We start from the raw sequence: 15,341 nt of genomic DNA, 5'->3' as shown, positions 1-15,341 counted from the left end.
CAGAGGGTCATGAATGTGTGTGTGTGTGTGTGTGTTAGAGAGAGTGAGAAAGAGAGAGAGAGACAGAGACAGAGGGAGATTGTGTTCTCCTCACCTCGGTGGTCTGTTTGCCATTGTAGGACATCTTCTTGATGGCCACCACCTCATTGGAGTAGGAGTTACGTGCCTGGGGGCAGGAGGCAGAACAAGCACATTAGGATCCAGCACAGACAGATTAGATTCAATTCAACTTTACAGTCACTGAGCACAAGTACAGAACCAGTGGAATGCAGATAGTATCTAACTATCTAGCTAGATACCAGGCCAGTCTATTACAAGGTCTCAGTCTAATAATGATGCCAGTCTAATACAGTATATATCTATTACAGGCTATTCCACTGTGTCAATGTCAGTCCATTACAATATCTGAATGTCAGTCTATGAGCCACCAGTCTATTTATATTATCTTACTGTAATACTGGGGATTGTTATATATTATTTGTGCATTCATCAATTATTAGCACACACAGCATGTTACTGTAGCAGCTAGCTTGGTGGTGTGTCAAGGATAATTGAGTTAGAACGTGTAGTGTCAATAATTGCAAAGCTCTGTAATCATCAACACACACGACATCCATGAGTATTACACAGCCAGGGGGGTTTCCTGGAGCTGGTTGCATAAGCTCAGTATCTCTACTGCTGGAGTGGTCTCTCTTAGTCAGGACTGCAGTCTGTCTGGCTGGCTCTCTGTCTGTCTGTCTGCCTGTCTCTCTGCCTGCCTGCCTGCATGTCTCTCTCTTTCTCTCACTCACTCCCTCTCTGTCTTTCTCTTTCTCTGCCTGTCTGTGTCTGTCTCTCTCTCTGCTTTCCTGCCTGTCTGTGTCTGTCTCTCTCTCTGCTTTCCTGCCTGTCTGTGTCTGTCTCTCTGCTTTCCTGCCTGTCTGTGTCTGTCTCTCTGCTTTCCTGCCTGTCTGTGTCTGTCTCTCTGCTTTCCTGCCTGTCTGTGTCTGTCTCTCTGCCTGCCTGCCTGCCTGTCTCTCTGCCTGCCTGCCTGCCTGCCTGTCTGCCTGCCTGTCTCTCTGCCTGCCTGCCTGTCTCTCTGCCTGCCTGCCTGTCTCTCTGCCTGCCTGCCTGTCTCTCTGCCTGCCTGCCTGCCTGTCTCTCTGCCTGCCTGTGTACAGCTGTCAACAGAGCACAACCCTAACCGCCTCTTAAAAGACGAACCCCCCCCCCCCCCCCCCCCCACCCCCTTGCACCTCCACCTCCTCCATCTACTCACAAAGTACACGGCCCCGAAGCTGCCATGGCCGATCTCGTGCAGGTCACAGAACACCTCGGCAGGGTCGTCCTTGAAGAACAGGTCGGCCGGCTCCGGCTCCTTGGGCGCCGCCCCCTTCCTGGTGGATGAGGGCATCATTGGCTAGACATGTGGAGGAGAGGGGAGCTTCTGGTAGCGGAACACGCCCTCCTCACACACACCCCCCCGGGGTCAGCACGGACCATCAGGAGCTGGAGGAGACACGCCACATGCATGTGCTGGTTAGGGTGTTGTGCGTGTGTGTGTGTGTGTGCGCGTTGGTTAGGGTCCTATGAAATAACATCCTGTCTGTATCATACAGGAAGACATGCTGCTACTTGTTACATAGAAACATAGAGGAGGACAAACACAAAGGAGGACAAACGAGGTGTGTGTGAGACAGAGAGAGAGAGAGAGAGAGACGGTGTGTGTCTCGTTATTGCATCACTCCCATCTGTTTCCTTTCCCTCCTGTTGAGCTGAACCTCAGAAATTCACCCTGATGTAATATACACACACACACACGACCCCCCCACACCATACACACACCACCCCCTCCCCAGTGAACACCATACAGTGAAGAATGACAGAGTAACAGAGTTAAGAGAGATACAGTGGAGGGAGGGAGGGAGAGAGAGAGATGCAGTGGAGAGAGAGAGATACAGTGGAGAGAGAGAGAGCGACGGAGAGAGATAGAGGAATGGAGGGATGGGGGTCGGAGATGAAAATAGATCACATGCAGCAGTCACATGATCACCCTGGAGACGCTACCCTTCCATCTTCGCCATCTCTTTCCCTCCCACCCTCCCTCCCTCCTCCTCCTCCCGTTCACGCATGTGATGCAACATGGCAACAACAGGTTGAAACAGTGAAGCAGCAGTTAAGACACCGGGCCAGCCTGGACTTGGGGGATAATCGTGTGTGTGTGCGCGCGCACACGAGTGTGTGTACGGCGAGTAGCTGAACGCCATTGTACTGAGGGAGGTGATTAAGGAGGCAGCTTAGACAGATTAGTGGTTAGTTCAATCTTAATGGTGTGTGTGTGTGAGCGTGCATGCGTGTGAGCTTCCAGGGGGCGTGTGAAAGCGAGCGCGTGAGAGTGCATACGGATGTAGACGGGCACATGCATGCATTTGTGTCAGCAGGAAGGAGTGTGTGAGTGCATGCGTGTGCGTGTGCGTGTGTGTGGGCGTGGAGCTGCGTGGAGGAGGGGGGAGGGGATAGTAGTGATTCTGCTAGACTGGTTCGGTGATCATACCGAACCACACGCACACACACTCCCACACGCACACACACTGTGCTCTCAGGCAGGCCCTGGGGGGATGGGGGGGGAGGGGGAGCAACCACCTCACATGCCACTATAACTTCCTTTCTAGAAGTACAGACATCTGATCCAAGAGAGCTGGAATATAGGTTACACACACACACAGCCCCCCAATCTCTGTTTGTGGGCTCCCCAACTGGCTGTGTGTGACTCAGCAGGAAGCTCTGCCCCTGGCACTGTGTGTGTGTGTGTGTGTGTGTGTGTGTGTGTGTGTGTGTGTGTGTGTGCGTGTGCGTGTGTGTCAGCAGGATAAACTGGAGCAGGCTGGCTTCTCCCAGGTTTCCTCACTTCCGACTGGCTGCTTCAGCCAGACATCGGCATCTCGACACAGCACAGCACACACCAGACAAGCTCGACACAACACACCACTCACTTCTGGCTGCCTGCCTTACACGCTGTGTGTGTGTGTGTGTGTGTGTTGAAGCGGCCTACCTCACAGCCTGTGTGTGAGGTGTGTGTGTGTGTGTGTTGAAGCGGCCTACCTCACAGCCTGTGTGTGAGGTGTGTGTGTGTGTGTTGAAGCGGCCTACCTCACAGCCTGTGTGTGAGGTGTGTGTGTGTGTGTGTGTTGAAGCGGCCTACCTCACAGCCTGTGTGTGTGTGTGTGTGTGTGTGTGTTGAAGCGGCCTACCTCACAGCCTGTGTGTGTGTGTGTGTGTGTGTGTGTTGAAGCGGCCTACCTCACAGCCTGTGTGTGTGTGTGTGTGTGTGTGTTGAAGCGGCCTACCTCACAGCCTGTGTGTGTGTGTGTGTGTGTGTTGAAGCGGCCTACCTCACAGCCTGTGTGTGTGTGTGTGTGTGTGTGTGTGCTGAAGCGGCCTACCTCACAGCCTGTGTGTGTGTGTGTGTTGAAGCGGCCTACCTCACAGCCTGTGTGTGTGTGTGTGTGTGTGTGTGTGTGTTGAAGCGGCCTACCTCACAGCCTGTGTGTGTGTGTGTGTGTGTTGAAGCGGCCTACCTCACAGCCTGTGTGTGAGGTGTGTGTGCTGTTCTTTCCAGGCTCGGTGAGTGTCTACAGCTTGTTCCTCCTCATCATGACCTGGAGTTAGAGAGACAGGAGGGGGAGGAGAGGAGGGGAGAGACAGATATGAGACTGGGGGTACAGACACGAGTTATACTAGGAACAGCACTAGGACATACAAACGCACACACAGGACACATTGATACACAGGACAAGCACTCAGCAGTAAGGCGGACCAGCAACAACACAGTTTTTCAACAACTTTTGTCTACAACCACCCGGAGAACACAAACGATAAATAAAGGGATCCATTATTCATCAGCTGACCTTTGACATTCAGCAGAGAGGACCAATTCCTCTTGCTACAACCCCCTCAAAGTAGGGCTACTTCCTGTCACCGTCTCTCTCCCTTCTCTTGACTTCCTCCCCCACCCCCCTTCTCTCTTCCTCTTTCTCCCTCTTTCCCCTTTCTCTTCCCCTTCTTCACCCCCCCCCCCCCCCCCCAAGGCTACAGATTCAAAAAGAAACTTTAAATAATGAAGCGATGTCAAGAAAAGAGGATGACTGTATTGTTGCTTCTCAGAGTGAGTCTGAATGATTTATAAGTCAAGCTGACAGCAACAAGAGCCCGAGGAAACTAACACTCCGGACCTCAACTCTCCTCCTGCACTCCGGCCCTCAACTCTCCTCCTCTCCTCCTCCACTCCGGCCCTCAACTCTCCTCCTCTCCTCCTCCACCTCCCATCCTTCAGCAGAAGAGGGGAGAGGAAGGGGTAGGGTGGGATGTGAGAACCCCTATTTTAGAGTGTGTGACAGTGTGCGTTTAATAGTTATTGTGGGTACCAGCCAGAAGCCCCATTCAGAACAGTAAAAAACAAGGAAAGTTTGAACTTGAAGGAATATTTTCTTGGTCCCTCTCTAGGTTAGGAGTTAGGGATGGTTTTAGGGTTAGGATTAGGGTTCAGGTTAGGTTTTGGGGGAATATTATGGTAAGGCCAATCATGAGGACTTTGAATGGAACTGGATTGTGAGTCCCCACAAGAACAGAATTACAAACGTGTGTGTGTGTGTGTGAGAGAGAGACTGAGCTGGGTCAGAAAACGCCTGGAAGTCAAGGACATGAGACATCACGCAGAGAGATAAGTACCCAGATCAAGAGGCCACAACTAGACAAGGGGGGGGGGGACAAGGAGAGAAAGACAAAAGATAGAGAGGGACAAAGACAGACAAAAAGAAAGACAAGGAGGAAGAGAAAGATAGCGAGAGGGTGAGAGGTGAAGCGGCAGTCAGCAGTGAGCCATTTGACAACTTTCAGAATCCTGGGTGTCTTTTTTTAGAGACAAATTTTAATCCGATTTCCACTGACGGTCTGGGGAAAATTAATTGGACAGAAATGGGAGCGTATTAAAGTCACAGTGCTCACTGTGAGAGGACCAGCATGGAAAAAGAGAGAGAGAAAAAGAGAGGGGCGAGAAAGAAGAACAATTGGGAGAGAAAGACACATGGAAGGCTGTGTGCGTAACCCAGGGACAGGGAATCAGAGACCCTGAAATTGAAGTAACCACACAACACTGGTCAAGTTCATGAGAGACAGAGGAGAGAGAGAGAGACGAGACTGGGGGTAAAGACATGACCTGCTGCTACACCTGTCATCATTTGAAAGCAACAGCTTTAAACAACGCCCTGTAAATCCAAATAAACGAATTATACTAGAGATAAGAGTCCATTCTGAGGGGGGGGGGGGGGGGGGGGGGGGGGGAGTATATGTTAGAGGATAGAAATGAGAATGAGGTCCAGCCTAAGCCTGGGTTCAGCTGGGGATCCCAGCCACAGCTCAGTCTGCTACTGCGCTGCTACAGGCCTTCCACCACACACACACACACACACACACACACACACACACACAAACACAGCAAGGTTGAATCCATGCAGCCCTTGTGGGTGAGTGGGTAACCTCATTTGGCTGTAGAATGTTTTGGCTTCCCTCTCTCCCTCCCTCCCTCACACTCACACACACACACACGTCCCACTTTCACAAGGCTGCAATCGTTACATTTCTTTTTTTAGGAAAAGCCCTTTAGTTCCGACCCAAACTAGCAGAGGCTGTCGTGTGTGTGAGTGTGCCGTGTGTGTCCAAACATCGTCTGGATTGCAGTGCTCATTGAATACATTTCAAAAATAATTAAATAAACATGGTCAAAAGAATAATAACACCTCTGCTGTGATGTGGGTCACTGTGAAAGGAGCTGAGAGAGAAAGAGAGAGACAATGAGAGAGACAACGAGAGAGAGAGAGAGACAACGAGAGAGAGAGAGGATGAAAGAGAGCTTTGAGGGATGGAGATTCGACTCAAACAGACCCCTGTGTTGAAGACAAACACAATGAAAGGTAACCCAGAGATCTCCCTACCACGGCCATCTCTGCAAGGGCTGCCATAGTGGACCGGGGCCTCACACAAACACTACAGCCCTCCTGCTCACAAGCTCAGAGCTGGAGCTGGGATGCCTTTCATGACTCATCTTCCCCAGGAGAAGAGAGATAGGGGAGGAGGCAAAAAGTCTGGATTTACCCCAGGGCCTGTGATAACCTAGATACTTTCTAACTTGAATATGCTAAATACATTTTACATAGCTTTCCCTGTGTGTTTGCAGACCTGGGGTTGTACAGAGTTGGGGGGAGTCCTTGCTTCCTTATGGCTGGCCTCTATGGTCACCTCAGCTCCTGCTAGCATCAGCTAGCATGTCTTTATGTTACCTCAGCTCCTGCTAGCATGTCTATGTTACCTCAACTCATGCTAGCATCAGCAAGCATGTCTATCAACTCAGCTCCTGCTAGCATGTCTTTATGTTACCTCAGCTCATGCTAGCATCAGCTAGCATGTCTATCAACTCAGCTCCTGCTAGCATGTCTTTATGTTACCTCAGCTCCTGCTAGCATGTCTTTATGTTACCTCAGCTCCTTCTAGCATCAGCTAGCATGTCTATGTTAGCTCAGCTCTTGCTAGCATCAGCAAGCATCTCTATGTTACCTCAGCTCCTGCTAGCATCAGCAAGCATGTCTGTTACCTCGGCTCATGCCAGCATCAGCAAGCATGTCTATGTTACCTCAGCTCATGCTAGCATCAGCTAGCAAGCAGAGACACTGGGAAAACAAACCATACACACAGCCACACTGATCAGCTAGCCTACTTTTTAGTAGTCTGTGTGTGCTGGGATGATAGAAAGGCAAAGGGCAAAAGTTCATCTGTTCACATACTTGTCTCAGTCTGTGGGCGCGCACACACACACACAGTCAACAACAAGGAACCTCAGGGCCGAGTGAACACAATTAGAACTATAACGATGAACAGAAAAAGACTGGAGGCACAGAGAGAGCAAGAGAGTGATAGCGAGAGAAAGAGACAGAAAGACAGGCTGACTGAGCTGGAAGAAACAAGCCAACGCTACAAAACATGGTATCCGTGGACCTTCTCCCCTGCTAGGGAGTCAGGTGGCTGAGCGGTTAGGGAATTGGGCTAGTAATCAGAAGGTTGTCAGTTCAATTCTCGTCTTTGCCAAATGACGACGTGTCCTTGGGCGAGGCACTTCACCCTACTTGCCTCAAGGGAAATGTCCCTGTACTGACTAAGTCGCTCTGGATAAGAGCGTCTGCTAAATGACTAAATGCAAACGTGTCTGGGACGTGGACGCTCCTCCTCGCGGTTTCTGGAAGCTTCTCAAACACGAATGAAGCTCGTCGTGACGACGTCCCTCAGCTCTGCACGCTGGTGTGGCGCTCAGCCAAACGCGCTCTGACAATGCCACACTGGTTCCATGCTCACTGCCTCCTCACTCGGACGCTAACAGAGGCCACACAGGACTCTTAACATATTAACAGAATCCTAACATATTTTATAATCTGCTATCGTCACTCGATAGCCTACACTACATTATCGGGCCACAACAGTGGGATCACACGTGTGTACACACACACACACAGCACAGGTTTATTCAGTTCAGATGAGGCATCGGAAATCCTATTGAAATAAAAAAAAAACTGTTTAGTCAGGCACACCTCCTGTGTGACTCACCATGGTGGTCATAAGGGTTTGGAGGACGGTCATTTGGTTAATCTGAGGTTACCCCGAGTTTAATCTGAGGATGATTGTCCTGAACATGAGGACTGATTTGCAGGTCTAGAGAGGTCATGGGTCAGGTCAGGTCAGGCTAATTTCGTTTTACACACCAAGACGGGCTCAACACGCCTCGAGGGAAAATCCTTAAACGAAAGAGTATATTTTTAGGCTAAATAGTAGAACCAGGTTGAACAGAGGAACCAGGCTACACAGTGGAACCAGACTGAAAGTCTGGATTGACCCTCATCGACAGAACAATATATTCCTGGCTTGGTCTACGACTATCAATTCGGTGCAGCATTGATTTCTGACTGGGCAGTCAAACACGCTCCCACACACTCTCTTCAAAGAGGAGTCTGTCTACATGGTGAGGAGGAGGGATGACAGCAGTATGATATGAGCCCATGTGACAGTGTGGATTAACTCTGATTTACTGCCACTGTGTCAGGCTGCAGCCAGCACATCCCTGTGCAGGCTCTGACAACCCTCATATGCACTGTTCATGCGTGTGTGTGTGTGTGTGTAAGCATCTGTATGGGTGTGTGTCTGTATGTGTGTGTACGCAGTGTATATTGCTCTGTGTGTCCTTTAATAGGTGTGTGTGTGTGTGTGTGTGTGTGTGCACAGGCCTCTGACACCCCAGTCTGTGGTGATCCATCTCTTTTGGCTGGTGTGTCACTTGGTCTGTTAGCCTGCCTGCCAGGACCATGCAATATGCATGACTCTTGCGTCTGTGTGTTTCCCCTGAGTGTGACGTGTGTGTCTTTATGAACCGCTCATCAATTCAGGGTCAGGGCATGCATGCACTCTGCTGTTCAAACACACACACACACACACTTAAACCACACACATTTTAAGACACTTTGTCAGTGGTAGCACATACTAAGTGATCTACTTCCAGTCATGTATGAGCATGTTGAGAAGTGGGGGAAGGGGGGGGAGGGGTAGAGCTGATAGGGGGAAGGAGCAGCTCCAAAGCCCAACAGGATTTTCCAATCAAGAACAGCAGATTAATAGCACTCCGCTCGCATGTTCTGCAGAGAGACGGGTTGGCCTGGTCCGGTCCGGGACACGCAACGCAGGCTAGGGGAGGGTTTTGCCATCAAATATTAAAGAAGGGCAAATTACCACCCGGGCTCACGTTAGACTGGTGTGTGGAGTCACGCCTGCCTACCGGATTCCCCCCACGGGATCTTGCGTATTCTCGCGTGATCTCGAGTTTCGGCCGTGTGAGCTGGGGTTGAGGTTGGAGATGTGGAACTGACCTGGGGTGTGTCGTTAATAGTCCATCCTGAACTCCTTTCCTCTGACCTTCCCTAATGTGTGGACTGGTTAGCTGTAGCCATGGTCTCGTTTAACTCGGATGCAGCACCAACCGCAAATTTCATTCCCGTTAATTCCTTCGAACCGACAGAGGCGCGCCCTCAGAGGGATTGAGTTTCTCTCTCCCCCTCTCTCCCCCTCTTCCCTGGTTCTTGGAACAGCGGCGGTGATGTCACCATCCAGCCAGACTCCGCCCCTTCGAGGGGAGGCTGTGGGTGACAGCGTATTCAGGAGCCAGCCAGCCAATCACAGGGGAGGCCCTAACTTGAGCCCAGCGCCAGAGAGCGCCTTGGAAAGAGAGACTCGATTTCAACTCCCTCAAACAAAATAACGGAGAGTCAGGGATGGGGATAGAGACTGAGGGCTGGAGAACGAAGGAGAGCGAGAAATAGGAGAGAAAACAATAGAAAGACAGGGAGAGAGAGAAAACCCCAGAAAGGAAATAGCATCTAGGCCACTGAGTCATTTCCCTCGTGAGCATCTCTCTTCCTTTTTCTTTTTTTTTTTTCCTTTTTTCTTTTTCCACATTAGAAACTGACAGCATAAATTATGTACATGATCACTGGAGTTTACATGGAGCGTGGAGGGCCCATGGGTTTAGGCTGGGATTTCAGCTTTTATCCCTGTAAAGTCTGCCCGCAATTAATTTGGGAATTAATTCAGGCTCAGAACTCTCCCACACACACACACACACACACACAGTTTCATCCTCTCAATTTAAACACCCCTCGACCCCGCCCCCAACCAATGGAGAAAAAATAAATAAAATCACTACCAGGCTTGTGGTGTGAAATGGACATATTTCCACCAATTTCCCTAGTTATATTTTCCAGGTAACACCTTGGAGTGTTGTGGTGTTGATAACGTGGCTAGGGTTGTGTCTGGCTGGTGGAGCTGACTTGTGTCTGGGTTACTGGTGGAGCTGACTTGTGTCTGGGTTACTGGTAGAGCTGACGGTGTTGATAACGTGGCTAGGGTTGTGTCTGGCTGGTGGAGCTGACTTGTGTCTGGGTTACTGGTGGAGCTGACTTGTGTCTGGGTTACTGGTGGAGCTGACGGTGTTGATAACGTGGCTAGGGCTGGGTCTGGCTGGTGGAGCTGACTTGTGTCTGGAGGTGATGGTGTTGATAACGTGGCTAGGGCTGGGTCTGGCTGGTGGAGCTGACTTGTGTCTGGAGGTGATGGTGTTGATAACGTGGCTTGGGCTGGCTGGCGGAGCTGATGATGGTGTGAGCTGACATCCCAGCCTGTGAGGTTAATGTCTTGTCCTGTTATGGTGAGGTCCATTACATAAAGAATCAATACACTCCAATAACAGAACGCTATCTCAGCATCAAACCTTTAAGCCCCGGGCAATGAATTATTTACAGATTCTTTTCAATTATTAGCAGCCACACACGCCTACACAAATACTGTATGGTCTGACTGATAGGACTGTACCCAGAGCAGGACATGGGCCAGTCCTCTCCACTCTTCTGCAGCTGTCAGACACTTTATCACATCACCTCACAGAGTGGCATCGTAATTCGTCTGCGTGTGTGTGTGTGTCTGCAGCCTGAGGCCCAATGTACAGCGATGGTTCGGAGTCTGACTGAACACAGTCGTATTAGACACTCATCCCTGAGTCATCGCTCAGTGTGTGTGTGTGTGTAGACCCCATCATGAGCGTCTGGCAGCGACAAGCCACCGTTGTGGCGGCTGGTTGACTGATTGTACAGGAGGACATTGCCGTCATGGCCTCCCTGTCTCTAATCTCCGTATCTCTTATGTTGGACATTCATTATTTAATGGCTGAATCATTTTTGCTGGCAAACATTGCCTGGAAAAAGAAAAAAAAAACACCCCCATAAATTAGTAACACGAACACTTTACAATGCGCGTACAGAGCACAAATACATCTAGAGGTAGAAAGGGGGGGGGGGGGGGGGAGGGAGAGACGGAGACAAAAGGAACCGTGCTCATGTTTATCTCCACCATATGAATCTAGTCTAGTGATTCCTTCACAGTGGGGGCTTCCGTGTTGTGTACTATATAATATGCTGTGTATTATTCTGTGTACTGTAGTCTGCTGTGTGACTCAGTCTGCACTAACCACCGGCAGCGCCAAGGATACAGGGCCGTTGCCATGGCAACCGTCCCGTCACAAACAGGAAGTGGTGGCTGGGTGGCCGTCACCCACGGTGCCGGACACGGACCTGTAGGAGGGCGTGTCACGGTCAGGGTTCGACCCCATAAGGCCAGGGCTCGACCTCCAGCCTTCAGCTCATAGGTCGTCTCCTCCGAGCAGAGCTGCACATCTGTTTGAGACTGACGCGTGTGTGACGTTTGCGCGAGTAAGAGAGAGAGGGGGGGATGGAGGGAGTGAGGGAGGGAGAGAGACATACAGAGAGGGAAGGATGGGGGTAGAGAGAGGATGGCACAGTTTTCAGCGAGTCTCAGTTTAATTGGAGTACTGTTCAGTTCAACCCCAGGCTGTGTCTTCATAGAGGCGTACAGAAAGCCAGGCAGCACGCACTATTAAGCAAGAACCCCACAACTACCGAGTGGGATCCACGTTTCTCTGTTTCCTTATGGACCGTCGGGATGTTCATTCACTGGCAGCGCAGACACCTCTGAAGAACCAGAGAGACAGGTCACGGAAGTAAAGATGGTACAGAACAGGACCAGAACCGTCACCATGACAAGACCAGAACTGTCACCATGGTAGCACCAGAAGAGTTACCATGACAGTCCAGTAAGCAGGGCTCAAAACTGTCCACTCCTACCACAGACACACACACACACACACACACACTTCAAACGTCAACCTTGATGGTGTCATGCATAAAAAGATGAAATCTCTTCTCTCTCACAGCTTGAACACTGAGAGAAAAGAGAGACTTAAATAAAAATCAAGTTTAGCCTTTAGATTCACTGCTGGCTAACGAGAGCACGGACCAATCTCCCCCTGTGCTTCGTCACAGGCAAATCTCCACTTGACCCAATGGAGGCTGTCCAGTGACAGCTTCCAGCCCAGGCTTGGGTCTGGTGAACCATGACACTGCTCTGGGCTGAGAGAGTGTGTGAGTGTGTGTGTGCGCGTGTGTCGTGGTGTGTGCGTGTGCCGTGGCAGATGAAAGAGATCCCAGCTTGCTGACGTCAGGTCCTCATGTAGCCGACAAGCATGGCTAGGCTCCTCGCTCGCTTGCTAGATTAGGAATCTGACATCATCCACTTGTGGTGCAGATGGAAAGAGCAGGATGGAGAGAGAAAGATGGACCTGGAAAGAGAGAGAGAGAGAAGCGGATGGAGCTGGATAGAGTTGTTTAGACAGAGAGAAGGGGAGCGCTGGATAGGGAGAGAGGAAAGCGAGAGAGAGGATAGAGAGAGGGAGGGAGAGGATGGAGCTGCCTTCTGAGAGGACCTCGCTGGTCCCCATCGCTCCGTGTGGCGCTCTCCTCCATCTCAGCCATCCCACTGGTGAATTATGCATCGGAGAGACACTTTAAAGAACGGACGCCCGTTAAAGTGGGCGTGGGGGACGGGTCTTCGCCGCGCGGCGCCAGCGATGTGGAGCGGAGGGGGGGACGGGGTAGGCTGCTGGCGGGCCGAGGGGGGGGGGGGGGGGGGAGGAGGAGAGCCAAAAATAACCCTCCGTGGAGGCGCGGCGCATTACCTCACCACACACTGGCATCAGCAAACCTGTCCGTCACAATCACCCTCTCCGCCAGCCATACACACGCCATGACACACACACACACACACCTCGCTGTGCCACACACTCCTCAGTTGGTTTGTCTAGCCTTGGGAATCCTCCCGGCATAGGCTCATGCTACATACATGATACTTCAGTGTTGACGCAGCCCTAGGCTGCAGCAGGACATGAGGGTGTATAAATACACCAGTCCTGGTCTGCCTCAACAGGCCTGGACCCTGACAGGGGGGAAGGCTAGGCCCGTGAGAACAGCCAGCCTTCAGCCAGGATGGTGTTGATGATGGTGGTGGAGGTGGAGGTGATGATGGTGATTGATGCGGTGGTGGAGGAGATGTTAGCGAGGATGGTGGAGGTGATGATAGCGAGGATGGTGGAGGTGATGATAGTGAGGATGGTGGTGATTTTGATGATGGTGATGGTAAGAGAGAGTGAGAGAGAGGAGCTTGCAGCTTTCGTGCTAAGCAGCCTTGGACAGATGGGCAGCAGAGAGAATGGTGGGGCTGGATGTGAGGGGGCGGAGGGGGGTGGTTGTGCGGGGGCGGGGAAAGGCCCTCACTCATGGTCGCAGCTGCACTGCGGAGCGTAGAGAATGCGAAGGCAGCGTACAACCGCAGGGCTGTAATTAAGGTCGTCCTGACAAGAATGCCTCCGTCATGGTGGAGGAGGAAGGGGGGAGGGCGGGAGGTCTGTGAGACAGCATGGAGAGAAGCCTGCGAGATTCCACCGGCAACACTTTGGATCTGTACGCTTTTGTCACATGGAATCCTGGGATACCAGCAAGGGGCCAGACAGTCCCTTGACTGGGACAGGAGACCAGGTGTTGAGGGGAAGAAAATAAAATATCCTTCATTAGGTCAGCTAATGGCGCAAATGGGTCAGCACATGTGCAGCCTGACTGGGAGAGAAGCCACCATGGCTGCTCTGGTCAGACTGATGAAACTCTGCTGCCGACAGCTGTACCCTGCTGTACCCCCCCCCCCCCTACCCCCACATCTCAAAGCTCCAAGTCTTCTGATTAAACTGGGCAGTCCCCAGGAGAGAGAGATTGAGGGGAGGGGAGGGGGGGGGGGGTTCTCACTGGGAAGGCATTAGCCACAGACATGTGCTCTTTTGGGAGACTTGAACCTGGTGGAACTTGAGACCCTGTGAGTCGACCCTGGTGCAGCTGGTGGGCCATGTGTGCCATGACGCCCTACGTGGTCATGTACAGGGTGGAAGGAGCCCAGCTTCCTCCAGACAGGGAGGAGCAGAGAGGGAGGCCAAGGAGACTAGGGGAGGCCAGGGGGAGGCCAGGAAGAACAGGGGAGGCCAGGAAGAACAGGGGAGGCCAGGAAGAACAGGGGAGGCCAGGAAGAACAGGGGAGGCCAGGAAGAACAGGGGAGGCCAGGAAGAACAGGGGAGGCCAGGAAGAACAGGGGAGGCCATCCTCAGGCCCTGCCCCAGCCTCCAGGCCTCACTGGAACGGCAGACTGCATTAAGGAAGCGCGAAGAACAGCTGATGCATGAAACACGCTTTGAAAAAAATCCTGCTGTTTTTCCACACAAACAAACACACACACACACACACACACACACACCTTTGACTGGGCTGACGGGAAAGCGGTTGTCTGGGCACAAGCGCTGCATTGACAGCAGTGAGGTGACCCTGAGCGGCACTCGATGTGAACAGAGCTGTCTATTGTCAGGGCCGGCTTGGTGGGGATGTGGTCAATAAGGCTAATTAAATATGGTTGCTGCGGCTGTGTGTGCAGTAATCCAGTTAGGAGAAACATCTGCGGTAAGGTTCTCTCACCAGGTTCACAGGACCAACCCTCGCTATGGCCCAGAAGCCTTATGTCCACAGAGATCAGCATCAAAACGGCACACATGACTGCATCTCGCCAGAGACACAGGAAGAAGAGGAAAAAAAGCAAAGGGCGTAATTCTCCTCGTCATCCAAGAAGGCATTCTTATATTAGACATGCTAAACCAGATCACTGCAGAACATTACGCCTGACAGCCACGCTTTAATATTTGATGCGCTTTGCTACCGTGGCATAAACAGCCAAACTGCTGCAGCGCCGCGGCTAAACTGACAATCTCAAGATGCGTGTTTTCTTTTTTTTCTTTTACAGAAGTCGAGCGTCTCTCACATGGAAGAGAGAGAAGGGGGAGGGGGAAGACGAGGAGAGGGGAAGTTCAGCGTGTTTCCGCTTGTGGGGAGCTGTCAGGGGAAGAGGGGGGTGTTGGTGGGGGGGAGGTAGAGGGAGGGAGGGCTGATAGCTCAGCCACCTTCCACAGGTTAGCCCCTCTGCCACCGACGCCCGAGAGCCAGCCGGGATCCGCTCGCCCTGGGAGTGGAGGACGCGGCGGCGGCGGCGGCAGCAGCTGGTGAACCATTCACACGTCTGGACCGCGACTGGAACCTGGCATCGGGAGGCGGTGCTGTAACGACCGTAGCAGGCCTCCGCGCAGACAGCCTCCTCGCGCACACAACTGCAACCCCACATGCCGGTCACCAGGGCCCCTTTACCCTGCAACCGGGTAAACTCGTTTGTGTTGACCTCTCCGTGTAGCCCAGACCCAAGGTGAAGATAGAGGTGGAGGAGGGGACGGGGGGGAGGGCGTCAGGTGATATCCAGGACGGAGGAAGCTATCCTCCAGAGCCCC

General features: G+C 52.0%; 1 protein-coding gene across 6 annotated transcripts in view; it reads right to left on the bottom strand.

Moving 5' to 3' along the window:
- The window catches only part of taok3a (TAO kinase 3a), a 39,612-nt gene that overhangs the window by 21,436 nt on the left and 2,835 nt on the right, over nt 1-15,341 (bottom strand). For 3 of the 6 annotated variants that reach the window (XM_067227633.1, XM_067227638.1, XM_067227637.1), the window contains exons 2-4: nt 3,558-3,638; nt 1,259-1,488; nt 95-166 (exon numbers count right to left, since the gene is read on the bottom strand). In XM_067227633.1, the coding sequence (XP_067083734.1) occupies nt 95-166; nt 1,259-1,396 (210 nt within the window). In that variant the 5' untranslated portion in view covers nt 1,397-1,488; nt 3,558-3,638. Of the gene's footprint in view, nt 1-94; nt 167-1,258; nt 1,489-3,031; nt 3,058-3,422; nt 3,462-3,514; nt 3,639-15,341 lie in introns of those variants that run through there. The other 3 variants (XM_067227634.1, XM_067227635.1, XM_067227636.1) reach the window with 3 other exon arrangements.

Source organism: Osmerus mordax, chromosome 24 (genome assembly GCF_038355195.1).
Source record: "Osmerus mordax isolate fOsmMor3 chromosome 24, fOsmMor3.pri, whole genome shotgun sequence".
NCBI lineage: Eukaryota > Metazoa > Chordata > Actinopteri > Osmeriformes > Osmeridae > Osmerus > Osmerus mordax.
Note: the sequence above shows the minus strand (reverse complement) of the source record. Positions and strands in the feature narration are given on the sequence as shown.